The sequence below is a fragment of the Cetorhinus maximus genome, chromosome 8, assembly GCF_964194155.1.
Source record: "Cetorhinus maximus chromosome 8, sCetMax3.hap1.1, whole genome shotgun sequence".
Lineage (NCBI taxonomy): Eukaryota > Metazoa > Chordata > Chondrichthyes > Lamniformes > Cetorhinidae > Cetorhinus > Cetorhinus maximus.
The window spans coordinates 130,304,719-130,318,982 of record NC_135886.1 but is presented as its reverse complement, the minus strand read 5'-3'; the positions used below and the strand labels follow the sequence as shown (position 1 = coordinate 130,318,982).

The 14,264-nt window shown below is 42.9% G+C and overlaps 1 protein-coding gene across 1 annotated transcript; it reads right to left on the bottom strand.

Annotated features, from left to right (window-relative positions):
• Window positions 1-194: 194 nt before the first annotated feature.
• On the bottom strand, window positions 195-13,615 carry LOC144683979 (putative defense protein Hdd11). Its single transcript, XM_078547636.1, has 5 exons — window positions 13,454-13,615; window positions 4,921-5,033; window positions 4,690-4,805; window positions 2,558-2,622; window positions 195-393 (listed from the first exon to the last, which is right to left on the bottom strand). The coding sequence occupies exons 1-5, from the start codon at window positions 13,551-13,553 to the stop codon at window positions 293-295; spliced, it is 495 nt and encodes a 164-aa protein (XP_078403762.1). The 5' UTR covers window positions 13,554-13,615; the 3' UTR covers window positions 195-292.
• Between the last annotated feature and the right edge of the window lie 649 nt (window positions 13,616-14,264).

Sequence of the window (14,264 nt, the reverse complement as noted above, 5' to 3'; positions counted from 1 at the left end):
CTTCAGCATGAAAAGATTTGATCGCCATGTGCTAAAAGTGTTAGACAAACGTAATAAGGGAGAGGGAACACAAAATAGTAAAGTGCCATACACTTAAGAATTTCAGGAAAGCAACTTCAAACCAGACTATTTAAAATATGTATGAGAAAGCGCGAGGTCAAATTGGGAGAAATAAAAAGATTTATTTGTTTATTATTCCTCAAACTGAATCACTTATTGGAGATACTCTCATAATTACAGCAAACTGTTAAGGGACAGATTATAACGTCTGCTGGTTTGTTACGTATCGATGTTAGTTATCGTATCCGGTGATCAGGAAGGAACATAAAAACAGTGTAGTGATGATGCTGATTCCATAGGCGATCTTCACAGCACAACATGCAATTCCTGCAGCTAGAAAGAAATTAGATAATTAATGGTTGATGCTTTGAAATCCTTATAGGAAGGAATTTAAGTCTTATTCCAAAAGTACATATCAAGCCACATGGTCAACAGATGAAAGTTGGACCTTCAAGGCTCTTTCTAGTTTATTTACATAGAGAAATCAATGTGAAGACTCATCATGTAGGACATCCCAAAGTTTTCTTTCTATTCATTCTTGGGTATGGGCATCACTTGCAAGGCCAGTATTTATTACCCATCTCTAATTGTCCTTGAGAAGGTAGTGGTGAACTGCCTTCCTGAACCTCTGTGGTCCATGTGGTGTAGGCACACCCAGAATGTTGTTAGGGAAGGAGTTCCAAGATTTTTACCCAGTGACAGTGAGGGACAGACCCATTGTTCCAAGTTGGCATGCTGTGTTACCTGGAGGGGAACCTGCAGGTGGTGATGTTCCCATGTGTCTGTACCCTTGCTCTTCTAGGTGGTAGAGGTGGCGGGTTTGGAAGTTGCTGGCAAAGGAGCCTTGTTGCAGTGCACTGTATAAATGTTACACACTGCTGCCGATCAAGCGGGTTGCTTTGTCTTGGATGGTGTTGAGGTTCTTGAGTGTTATTGGAGTTGCACTCATCCAAGCAAGTGGAAAACATTCAATTGCACTTGTGCCTTGTAAATGGTAGACAGGCTTTGGGGAGTCAGGAGGTAAGTTACTCGCAGCAGAATTCTCAGCCTCTGACCTGCTCATGTAGCCACAGTAATTATATGGCTAGTCTATTTAATTTCTGGTCAATTGTAACCCCCCAGGACGTTGATGGTGGGAGGATCCAGCGATGGCATTGCCACTGAGCATCAAGGGGAGATGATTAGATTTTTTCTTGTTGCAGATGGTTATTGCCTGGCACTTGATTGATGCAAATGTTACTTGCCACTTTTCAGCCCAAACCTGAATGTTATCCAGATCTTGCTACATGCAGTGAAGTACTACTTCAATATCTGGGGGGCGTTGTGGATGGCACTGAACACTGCAATCATTAGCAAACATCTCCACTTCTGACCTTACATTAGCAGGAAGGCCATTGATGAAGCAGTTGCAGATGGCCCATGACACTACCCTCAGGAACTCCTGCAGCAATATACTTGGGCATTGCTGCTGGAAGGCGCATGTAAGAAATTGGGGTTAATCTGGTAGTAATGATTAGCTTGACACTAATGTTAGATTTTAAAAACCTGGGAATTCTAGAAGGCAATATTGACTGAAGGAGATTAAGAGCTTCCAACGTTGTGACATTCTTAGGGAAGACTGTGATGAGTCTTAATTTCACACGGGATGTAGGGGGAACGAAGATTATGTAAAATGGCTTATTGAATGCTTAGAAGGACACCAAAGGAGCTTTGATTAGTATTCATAAAGACAGAAACAAAATGAGATGGGGAAAGAGAGATTACAGCAGAAAGTGAGAGATGGATCACATAACAGACAGGGTTTTATTTGTAACCCAATTAGGACCATGATGGATATTGTGTTGGAACTACTTCAGATCCTCAATTGCTCTTGGTACTTTTTGGACTCTGTGGCAATTGACAGGGATGAACAATATGTCTGCCCATAAACAGATGGGTGCATATATTTCAATGAGGGACATAAGTAATTTGCACTGTAGCAGAGCAAGATATGTCTCTGAAGTCGATTGCTATTGTGGGTTTAAATTTTTTAAAGGCAATAAAAATTATGTAATTGACCCCAGAATATTGATTTTTTAAATTAGCATCTTTAACTTGAAGGCTCAGATGTTGCTGTAATATTGTCATGTGTTTTCTGGCCCTACTATGGGGGTCCCACCTGAGATGGTAAAATCAGCTGGGGTCAGAGGCACATCTTTGTGGGAAGAAAGTCATGGCTCACTGAAGGCAGGTCTGAACTCCTTAAAAGGGGAAAACATAGGGCAACGAGTGTTATAGTCAGCAGTAAATTATAGAGTTCATTTTACATGGGTTTAATGTTAACAAGGAACCATTCCAATGGATTTAACATCAATGCTTGTAGTCATCATAGAATGTTATGGTGAAGTTGTATATTTTAATTTCAAAGCTGGAGATTAATGAAAAACCGCAATGTCCCAAATAATCCCAATGGCATGAAATTAAGAACTTACTCCGATTTGCATTGTTTTTCACTCACCTTTGGTCACAGGTTGCGATTGGACATCAAGCCAGTAAATTTCACGAGACTGAGCCACAGTTGCCCTGTAATGGGAAACAAAATATATCACTAATATATCACCACCTGCAAGTTCCCCTCTAAACTATACACCATCCTGAGTTGGAACTAACTCGTTCTTTCATTGTTGCTGGGTCAAAATCCTGGAATTCTCCCTAACAGCACTGTACCTACACCACATGGACTGCAGCGGTTCAAGAAGGCAGCTCACCACCACCTTCTCAAGGGCAATTGGGGATGGGCATCAAATGCTGGACTTGCCAGTGACACATCCCATGAACAAATATTTTTAAAAAGTGTTGTTTGTGGGAACTTGGTGTGCGCACATAGGCCGCTACATTTCCCACATTACAACAGCGATTACAGTTCAAAAAGTACTTCACATTCCAATGTCCTGAGGTCAGGAAAGGCACGATATAAATGCAGGTCTTGCTCTTTTTGTTACTGATCAAGGACTACTTTCTACCTCAAAGCTGTTCTCCATTTTAAAATCTTAACCCTGGACTGTTTTATAAGACTTTTCTGATTTTGTCACCTTTTGGTTTGAGATTTTTTTTTCTTTCCCTCTTTCTGTTTTTTTCTCTTACAAAAAATGTTTTTCACAATTTAACCTCTACCAGAAAATGCCCTCACCTGACACAAGTTTCCTCCACCATTTCCGCCAACTCCAGCATGATGTCACCACCAAACACATCTGTCCCTTACTCCCCCATCAGCATTCCATAGAGACCGTTCCCTCCGGAACACTCTGGTCCACTCCATCACTCCCAACACCTCATCTCTTTCCCACGGCACCTTCCCATGTAATCGCAGAAGGTGCAACACCTGCCCCTTCCCCGTCCACCCCCCTCACTGTCCAATGGGTCCAAGTACTCCTTTCAGGTGAAGCAACACTTCACTTGCACCTCCTTCAACTTGGCCTACTGCATTCGCTGCTCCCAATGCGGTCTCCTCTACATTGGGGAGACCAAACACAGACTGGGTGACCGCTTTGCAGAACACCTTCGGTCTGTCCGCAAGCATGACCCAGCCCTTCCTGTCGCTTGCCATTTCAACACACCACCCTGCTCTCATGCCCACGTGTCCATCCTTGGCCTGCTGCAATGTTCCAGTGAAGCCCAACGCAAACTGGAGGAACATCACCTCATCTTCCAACTAGGCACTTTACAGCCTTCCGGACTTAACATTGAATTCAACAACTTCAGACCATGAACTCTCTCTTCCATCCTCACCCCTTTTTAAATTCCCTTTTTCAAAATGTATTTTTATTTTTTATCCATTTATTTTCATTTCAATTCATTTATTCATTGTTTTATCCCCTTTTCCACCCTTTTTCCCCCACCACTGCCCCCTCCCCCCACCCCACTCCCATCTGTTCCTTGTTCCATGTTGTTCTTTCACAGGGTGCTGACCCTTGTTATGCTATTAACACATTCTTCTTTCTTACCTTTATGCCACTATCAGCACCTCCTTTAGCCCAGACTACCATTATCACTCCCTTTGTCTTTTCACCCATGACATCTTTGTCAATCTCTCCTTAGCCCCCACCTATCTCTGGCCTTCTTTCCAGCTCCATCTGCTCCACCCCCTTAAACAGTATAAATTTCATCACATTTCTACCTCTCTTTAACTCTGAAGAAGGGTCATGCAGACTCGAAACGCTAACTCTGTTTCTCTCTCTAAAGACGCTGTCAGACCTGCTGATTTTTTCCAGCATTTTCTGTTTTTATTTCAGATTTCTAGCCTCTGCAGCATTTTGCTTTTATCGTGCTGTTTTGTCTACTTGCTACCACCGGGTGGCACCACAAAAAGCCATCTCAAGCATACCAGTGGAACTCTTTCACTTGGTCCCACTCGGAATCAAAGCAAAACTCTCGCAGTTGCACATCATCACTGCAACTAATACAACATTACTTTGTTATAAAAACATGAAATAAATATACCCAGCACCAGCAGTGAAGGATTTAAAGGCTAATATTAACTGGAGGAAGTTCCTGTATTGACAGAGTTCCCTTTGGTCATTCTGATGACCATGCAGAGATATGTAGCTTAGAACTTGCACCTTGCGTATGGATTTTAAATTCAATACCTACATGAATTTAACAGCATCAGGACAGGCTGACTCAGGAGGGATCCACACAAATGTGGTGGAATTATTCTTGGACGCCATGTTTGAGTGAGTAACTGCAGCTCCTAGGTTTCCAAAGCACTAAATTTGAAAAATCATATGTAAAATATTGAAATAAATACATGGGTGGCAAAATAGAAAGAACGTTTTCGAAAGAAACAATTTTGAACTTTGTGTATTTCGGCCCTGACTTTACCTGTAACAGTTTGGTGTTTTCAGGTGGGTCTTGCCAGGATCCCAGTGGAGTGGTGCTTCTATCCTTACGAGCTTCCAATATGAAGCCATGATATTGCAGCCCCAGTATTTGAACTGAATGTAACATTAATATACGTGATTAACATTATGTCTGTCAAAATTGAACATTCTTTTTAAGCCTTTCAGATTAACCTGTCAGTTTTAGTACCTCTGTACTCGACCCTTCACAACTTGCATACAGAGTCTAGCAATAAGTGAGCTAGGGTTGCTAACTGTGACTAAAGGTATTCCTGGAGGTTTCATCACATGACTTTCCCATGCTCCAGCCATTAGTCATGGAAATTGATCTTCAATTCCTGGAGACTCCAGGCCAGTCCTGGAGGGTTGGCAACCTTAAGCCAGCACACACTTGTGGGGCAACAGGTCTCCTTTTGTAAAAACAAAAAACTACTGCGGATGCTGGAAATCCAAAACAAAAACAGAATTACCTGGAAAAACTCAGCAGGTCTGGCAGCATCGTCGGAGAAGAAGAGAGTTGATGTTTCGAGTCCTCATGACCCTTCAGCAGAACTGATTATAGTTAGGAGAGGGGTGAAATATAAGCTGGTTTAAGGGGTGGGGGTGGGGGGAGAGAGAGAAGTTGAGGGGGGGGGGTGGTTGTAGGGACAAGCAAGCAGTGATAGGAGCAGATAATCAAAAGATGTCACAGACAAAAGGATCAAAGAGGTGTTGAAGGTGGTGATATTATCTAAGAAAATGTGCTAATTAAGAATGGATGGCAGGACACTCAAGGTACAGCTCTAGTGGGGGTGGGGTGGAAAGACTGACAAGGTATTAGTTGTAGATTTAAAAATAAGGGAAATAGGTGGGAAAAGAAAAATCTATATAAATTATTGAAAAAAACAAAAGGGAGGGGGAAGAAACGGGGTGGGGATGGGGGGAGGGAGTTTAAGATCTAAAGTTGTTGAATTCAATATTCAGCCCGGAAGGCTGTAAAGTGCCTAGTCGGAAGATGAGGTGCTGTTCCTCCAGTTTGCGTTGGGCTTCACTGGAACAATGCAGCAAGCCAAGGACAGACATGCGGGCAAGAGAGCAGGGTGGAGTGTTAAAATGGCAAGCGACAGGGAGGTTTGGGTCTTTCTTGCGGACAGACGGCAGGTGTTCTGCAAAGCGGTCGCCCAGTTTGCGTTTGGTCTCTCCAATGTAGAGGAGACCGCATTGGGAGCAACGAATGCAGTAGACTAAGTTAGGGGAAATGCAAGTGAAATGCAGCTTCACTTGAAAGGAGTGTTTGGGTCCTTGGACGGTGAGGAGAGAGGAAGTGAAGGGGCAGGTGTTGCATCTTCTGCGTGGGCATGGGGAGGTGCCATAGGTGGGGGTTGAGGAGTAGGGGGTGACGGAGGAGTGGATCAGGGTGTCCCGGAGGGAACAATCCCTATGGAATGCCGCCAGGGGAGGTGAAGGGAAGATGTGTTTGGTGGTGGCATCATGCTGGAGTTGGCGGAAGTGGCGGAGGATGATCCTTTGAATGCGAAGGCTGGTGGGGTGATAAGTGAGGACAAGGGGGACCCTATCATGATTCTGGGAGGGAGGAGAAGGCGTGAGGGCGGATGCGCGGGAGATGGACCGGACACCGTTGAGGGCCCTGTCAACGACCGTGGGTGGAAAACCTCGGTTAAGGAAGAAGGAGGACATGTCAGAGGAACTGTTTTTGAAGGTAGCGTCATCAGAACAGATGCGACGGAGGCGAAGGAACTGAGAGAATGGGATGGAGTCCTTACAGGAAGCGGGGTGTGAGGAGCTGTAGTCGAGGTAGCTGTGGGAGTCGGTAGGCTTGTAATGGACATTGGTGGACAGTCTATCATCAGAAATTGAGACAGAGAGGTCAAGGAAGGGAAGGGAAGTGTCAGAGATGGACCCTGTGAAAATGATGGATGGGTGGAGATTGGAAGCAAAATTAATAAATTTTTCCAGGTCCCGACGAGAGCATGAAGCAGCACCGAAGTAATCATCGATGTACCGGAGAAAGAGTTGTGGGAGGGGGCCGGAGTAGGACTGGAACAAGGAATGTTCCACATACCCCATAAAGAGACAGGCATAGCTGGGGCCCATGCGGGTACCCATAGCCACACCTTTTATTTGGAACAAGTGAGAGGAGTTAAACGAGAAATTGTTCAGTGTGAGAACAAGTTCAGCCAGACGGAGGAGAGTAGTGGTGGATGGGGATTGTTCAAGGAAGAAGCTAAGGGCCCTCAGACCATCCTGGTGGGGGATGGAGGTGTAGAGGGATTGGACGTCCATGGTGAAGAGGAAGTTGGGGCCAGGGAACTGGAAATTGTTGATGTGACGTAAGGTGTCAGAGGAATCACGGATGTAGGTGGGAAGGGACTGGACAAGGGGAGAGAGAAGGGAGTCAAGATAACGAGAAATGAGTTCCGTGGGGCAGGAACAGGCTGACACGATCGGTCTGCTAGGACAGTTCTGTTTGTGGATTTTGGGTAGGAGGTAGAAGCGGGCTGTCCGAGGTTGGATTGTAAGAATTCTTACATTAATAATCAGAATCATTTAAATTATTAGCTTCCTGATTATTGTTGCAATGATTTCCTGATTATTGAAGCATTAGGCAGCTAATTATTAATGCAATAAGAATACGAACATACAAAACATGCGAACAAGGAGCAGGAGTAGGCCATTCAGCCCCTTGAGCCTGCTCCGCCATTTAATAATATTGTGGCTGATCTGATAGTAACCTGAAATCTGCATCCCACCTACCGCCGTTAACCTATCACCCCCTTGCTTACCAAGAATCTATCCACCTCTACCTTAAAAATATTCAAAGACTCTGCTTTTCAGGAAGAGAGTTCCAAAGATTCATGAGCCTCTGAGTGAAAAAGTTTCGCCTCATCTCTGTTTTAAATGGGTGACCCCTTATTTTTAAACAGTGACCCCCTAGTCCTAGATTCCTCCACAAGAGGAAACATCCTCTCCACATCCACTCTGTCAAGACCCCTCAGGATCTTATATGTTTCAATCAAGTCGCCTCTTACTCTTCTAATCTCCAGTGGATACAAGCCTAGTCTGTCCAACCTTTCCTCATTAGACAACCCACCCATTCCAGGTATTAGTCTGGTAAACCTTTGCTGAACTGCTTCCAATGTATTTACATCCTTCCTTAAATAAGATGACCAATACTGTACACAGTACTCCAGCTGTGGATTAATTGGTGCTCTGTACATCTGACTCATAACCTCCCTACTTTTGTATTCAATTCCCCTGGCAATAAATTATAATATTATTTTAGCTTTCCTAATTACTTGCTGTACCTGCATACTAGCCTTTTGTGATTCATGCACTGGGACACCCAGATCCCTCTGCACCTCAGATCTCAGCAATCTCTCAGCATTTAGATAATATGCTTCTCTTTTATTCTTCCTTGTATAATTAATTGTTTAATTAATGTAATTAGATCCTGATTATTAATGTAATAGGGCGCTGATTATTTATGCAATAGGATCCTGATTGTGGATGCAATATGCACCAGGCGATTAATGTAACAGTATCCTGATTATTAATGTAGTAGTATCCTGAATCTTAAAGTAATAGGACTCTGATTATGAATGTATAGGAACCTGATTCAGAATGTCTGAGCATTGATGTAGTACGATCCTCATTATTGATGCAATAAGATTCTCATTATTAATGTAATGGAATCATGATTATTAATACATTATGACCCCGATTATTGTTGCAAGATTATCCTGATAATTGAAGAAATAGGATCTCTGCAAAAAAAGACCCTGGACCACTTAGATCTTACAGGCCTTTTTTGCAGCAGCGATCGGGCCTCAGAGAGGAGTCTATTATGCCATGCCCACCAACAAAAAAAACACAAAGATTTAAAGGGGCTCACAGCTATCAGAAATTAGCCCAAGTTCCACAGTAGCCCTTGCTGCCTCGGAGCTTGCGACCTCAAAACCTCTTCTCGTGGCTCCACTGGGGCTTGCAACCAACAGTTTTAGAAGCCCTGTCTTAAAACGTGAAATCTTGTCATGACATCTGCTCAGCTATTAACTGGAATTTTGAATTTCGTTTGAAAAGTTATCAATCTCTACCGGGATCGTAACTGTAGTAATTATGGTTTTATTTAGTGTATAATGTACCTTTAAGAATAATACTTGTTAAGGAAGATCACATGATCTGTAGTAACCAATAGAAGAGTAGCGCGGGCCACCTCAGTAGTCAGTGTAGAGATAGAGTTGGAGTTGAAAGCACACGTGTAGTTGCTGCTGAGTATATTGTAAATAAACTTAATGTTTCCACCCAAGAAGTGCCTGCAGATCAGTTCTATCATTAATAGCACAACTCGGCCATCCTACAACAAGCTGGCGATTAGGATAAAAAAAGATCGAACAGAACAAATCCAATTAGAAAGAAATTGGCACTGTACCTCGCCCAGCGATTGTAAACAGTAATCTCCGTTAAAATTGAAGAAGCTATCCTCTCTCAAGATGCCACAATTTGGGAGAATTGATCCATTTCATCCAGCCACAGATGATTGGTCTCAATACATAGAACGCCTCACGTTCTTTTTTCAAGCAAATGAGATTACGGGGAAAGAGAAGAGGCGAGCGATCCTCGAGTACCTGTGGGAGCAAAACCTACACCTTGATTCGAAGTTTGACGGCACCCAGTGTCCCAGATTCGAAGAATTTCGATGAATTGGTGGACCTCATGAAGGGTCACTTTCAACCAAAGCCCTCAGTCATGATGCAGAGGTTCAGGTTTAATTTGTGAAATCGAGCCCTGGGTGAGACAATTGCATGCTACGTGGCAAATTTGAATCATCTAATGGAAAATTGTGAGTTCGGTACGACTCTAAACGACATGCTCAGAGATTGTTTATTGTGTGTGAAGAGGACACTATTCAGAAAAGATTATTGTCCAAAGTGAATCTGGATTTCAAGAAGGCGTTAGAGATAGCACTGGCCATGGAAAGTGCACTGAGAGATTCAAAAGCAATACAGGGTGCTCAAAATGGTGCCGTCCTCCACATCGGGTGGGAAACCTCAGCTGAAAATGGCGCGTAAAGGCAAGACTCTGCCATATAGCGGAAAACAGCCCCCACGAGCCAAAGAATAAAGAAAAATAACTTAGCGGTGAAATCAAAGGATAATTTTAACAGAGGTGGAAATAATCAGTCCATTAGCGATTGGCAGTTTAAAAAAATAGAATGCCACTATTGTCATAGAAATGGACATATGGTGAGGTAGCAATGCAAGGAAAGATTCAAGCAGGCTTGTAAACAAAAGAAGAAGTGCAATGAAATCTACAATGTAGAAGAGCCTGAAACAACAAATTCAGACATTTACTCGTCGTTTAGTCTGAAAGTTGGAAAGACAGAACCAATATTCATCACAGTGAAAGTAAATGGCAAACCTGTTAGAATGGAAGTGGACAGGGGAGCTTCCACTACAGTAATTGGGGAACATACCTTCCAATTTCTGAATAATGGTGAACATCAATTAAGTTTAGAAGAAACAGCCGCCAGGCTAAAAACATACACGGGTGAAGACATCAAGTAAAAGGCATAAGCAGAGTGACTGTCCATTATGGAAGCCAATTGGCAAAGCTACCAGTGTTCGTATTGAGAGGCAGAGGACCAAGCATTCTAGGGCGACATTAACTAAGGGAAATCAACCATGATTGGCCACTGGGATTCCAAAAGGAAGCTGGAAGCATTCCTGTTTTGAAAAAAGGAGTGCGTAAGGACTCAACAAGCTGAAGAGATGCAGGCTGTCTTAAGTCAAAACCTGGAAGAGCAACAGAAGGAACTCAAAGCGACCCTGCTTGATGACAGAGTTCGAGACGAGGTGAGCACCCTCCAAAAGGAAAAAGAAAACCTGCTGAAAGACCTTCACACACTACAAGATTTCCTCAGGTCAAAGGTTGTACCTCTGGAAAAGTATGAAGAGAACCAGGAAGAATTCAGCACTTCTCTAAACAAACTGAAGGATGAGTTGGCAGAGAAGATACAACAATGCACAATTTTTAAGGAGGCAGCAAACAAATACAAAAAAGAGATGGAAGAGCTGAAGAATCAGCTAAATGAAGCCAAAGAGGCTTTGGAAGCAAAAGCGCAGAATTTTCCAAAAAGCAGACAGATAATGAAATTTTGGGAGACTCAGCCACTGAGCTCAGACAAGTTGAGCTTGCATCTGAGAGAAGTTTGGTCAACAGTGAAGTCAAAAAGACGGCCGAGATTAAAGTCTGCGCTAGAACGAAGAAGGCACATAGAAAGAAGATTCATAAATGCTAATTGGGCCTTAATCCTGGCAGCATACGAATACACTTTCATATATAGGCCTGGCAATCAAATTGCAAACGCCGATGCCCTTAGTCATTTGCCTTTATAAGAAAATGATGAGCATGTCCCAGTTCTATATGAACTTGTTTTACTGTTAAATTTCTTAGATTTTTTCTCCGATATGTGCTCGACAGATCAGAGACTGGACAAGTCATGACCCAGTCCTATCTCAAGTATGAGAACAAGTGCTACATGGTTGGTCACAGGAGCCCATATCTGACAAAATGAAACCGTACTTCAACAGAAGACATGAAATAACCAGCCAGAATGGTACCTTATCGTGGGGAGCACGAGTGATAGTTCCTCCAAAGGGAAGGGACCCACTTTTAATTGAACTACGCAGTGCCCATTCAGGAATTTCCCGAATGAAGACCATAGCACTCAGCTATCTATGGTAGCCTGGGATGGATGGCGAAATAGAGAGTTAAGTAAAGCACTGTATGCAATTCAGCAACCGCAAAAGTTGTCAATGACAGCTCTGTTACATCCATGGAAGTGGCCAGGTAGACCCTGGCGCAGTTACACATTGTTCCCAGGAAAGGTCCAATGTAGTCAATGTTTCTGCTCATTGTCAATGCCCATTCAAAATGGTTGGACATATATGAGGTGAAGTCACCAACATCAGCTGCTACAATTCAGAAACTACATCAGAGTTTTGCCATTCACGTGCTACCAGAAGTAGCCACTTCCGATAACAGCATGGGCATTTACGAGTGCTGAGTTTCAACGGTTTATCGGCTTCAACAGTATCACTCATGTGAAAACTGCACCGTACCACCCTTCCTCAAATGGACTAGCCTAAAGGGCAGATCAAACATTCAAGGCAGGCATGAAAAAGCTAACTGGTGATTCCTTGGCAACCAAGCTAGCATGCTTTCTTTTTCATTACAGGATTACCCCTCACACAACAACAGGTGTCACACCTGCGGAGTTATTGTTAAAACGCCGACTCAGGACGAGATTGAGCTTAATAATGCCAAATTTAGAGGGGAAGGTGGAAAGGAGTCAGGGAAGCCAGAAAACTAGACACGACTGGTATTGTCGCGAGAGGAAATTTACCGTGGGAGTGTCGGTATACGTGAAAAACTTTGGGGAAGGACCAAAGTGGTTACCGGGTGAAATAAGTACAGTGACTGGACCTCTATCTTACCATGTGGAGGTGGAAGGCCGGATCGTCTGTAAACATGTGGGCCACTTAAGGAAGAGAGAGACAAATCATCAAGATTTGGTTCCACTAGTGATCATGACCAGGTCTGCATTTCCTGTTGAGAATACTTAACCCAGGACTGATATGTCTGATATTCCTGTAAGAGTTGAGGATACAGAACTGCAAGTGCCCACCTAATGTTCAGGCAACTCTGGAAAAGGAGGTTCCTGACAAAGAATCTGAAGTTGTGGAGCTGCGACGTTCCACACAAGCCAGGAAACCACCTGAAAGAATGAACTTGTAAATTCCTTACCCAGTGTAAATATTATGTTGTCTTGAAAAATATGTACTTGTAAATATAATATGTATAGCTCAGTTAAAGGGGAAAGAACATAGTAATTATGGTTTTATTTAGAGTGTAATGTAACTTTAAGAATAATACTTGTTAAGGAAGATCACGTGATCTGTAGTAACCAATAGGAGAGCAGCACAGACTACCTCAGCAGTCAGTGTAGAGATAGAGTTGGAGTTGAAAACATACGTGCATTTGCTGCTGAATATTTTGTAAATAAACTTAAAGTTTTCACCCAAGAAGTGTCTGCAGATCAATTATATCATTAATAGCACAACTCGGCCACCCTACAACAGTAACAATAGTGAGAAAGGTTCTGCCTATGATGTCCAGGGGAATCGCAGGTCAGCTAAAGTACTCAACCGACCTTTTTGCTCTTCAGATCAACCCAATTTTATTTTAAATTCATGCAGTGCAGGCAGTCAGTCCCTAATACTTAATTTGGATTATATTTCACACACGCAGCTTTACTCCTCACCGGGACCCCACCTCCACCACACCCTCCATCACATTTTCCTGAATGTGCCAGGCCGTTCTTTTTTAAATGCTCATTTGATTTATAATAGATGCCATGAGGCATACCAGATTTGTCTTGTCAGAAAAGGCAATAATAAATTATCATTGCAGCAGCAGCAGCGAGACAGTAACTCCAGCATTATACAAAAGCATACCTTGTATTGGCGTTCCGGGTTGGTAGGTGCTTGCTCCAGTATCAATGGTGTAAGGTGCGGTGTTAGACTGTGGCACAACTCCAGAGTGTCTAGGCATCATGCTTTCGCAAACAGATGAAGGAGCACCATAAGGGAAGCCTCTGCTTAAACTGGGAATGTTCAAAAGCACAATGCAACACACAGAAAGTAAGCTCCTAGAGACCATTTTTGACATTCTATATCTGCCGCTTCCAATGGCAGGACTGCAAACTATTTGCAAGGTGGTTAGGTTTGACGTTAGCTTCCTGAGATGCTGTTTTGCTGACTCATTCTTGATAATAAAGTCCTTTCTTTTTTTTATCTCCATACCAAGCACACTTGCAATTATTTTCAATGAGGTATTGCTTGCTTCTGAGTTACATTTATGAAATCATTTTAATCATTGGTTAGATTTATATAAGAAAACAGATCTCTCTATTTATTAGATGCCATGCTTGGCATATTGTTTTAATCAGTGCAAATACTTCAAAGAAGAAATAAATTCCAACCTGAATATCTCAGTGTGAAATGTGCTGAAGCAATTGTTAAAGCGAAAACCACTCAAAAGTGAAGGGTGGATTTATATCATCAGGTTTGTTTTCATGCAAAGCACTGGTAAAAAAATTGGAGATAGCATTTCCTCTCGCCTCTGCACCAGTAGATTAGGGGTTCAATACCACTCCAGAGATTTGAACTAGGTTGTACTGTACTCAGTGAATGCTGCACAGTTGGAAGGAATGTCTCTCGAATGTGACACTTAAATCCCTAACTGTCTGGCTTCTCAGGTGGACTT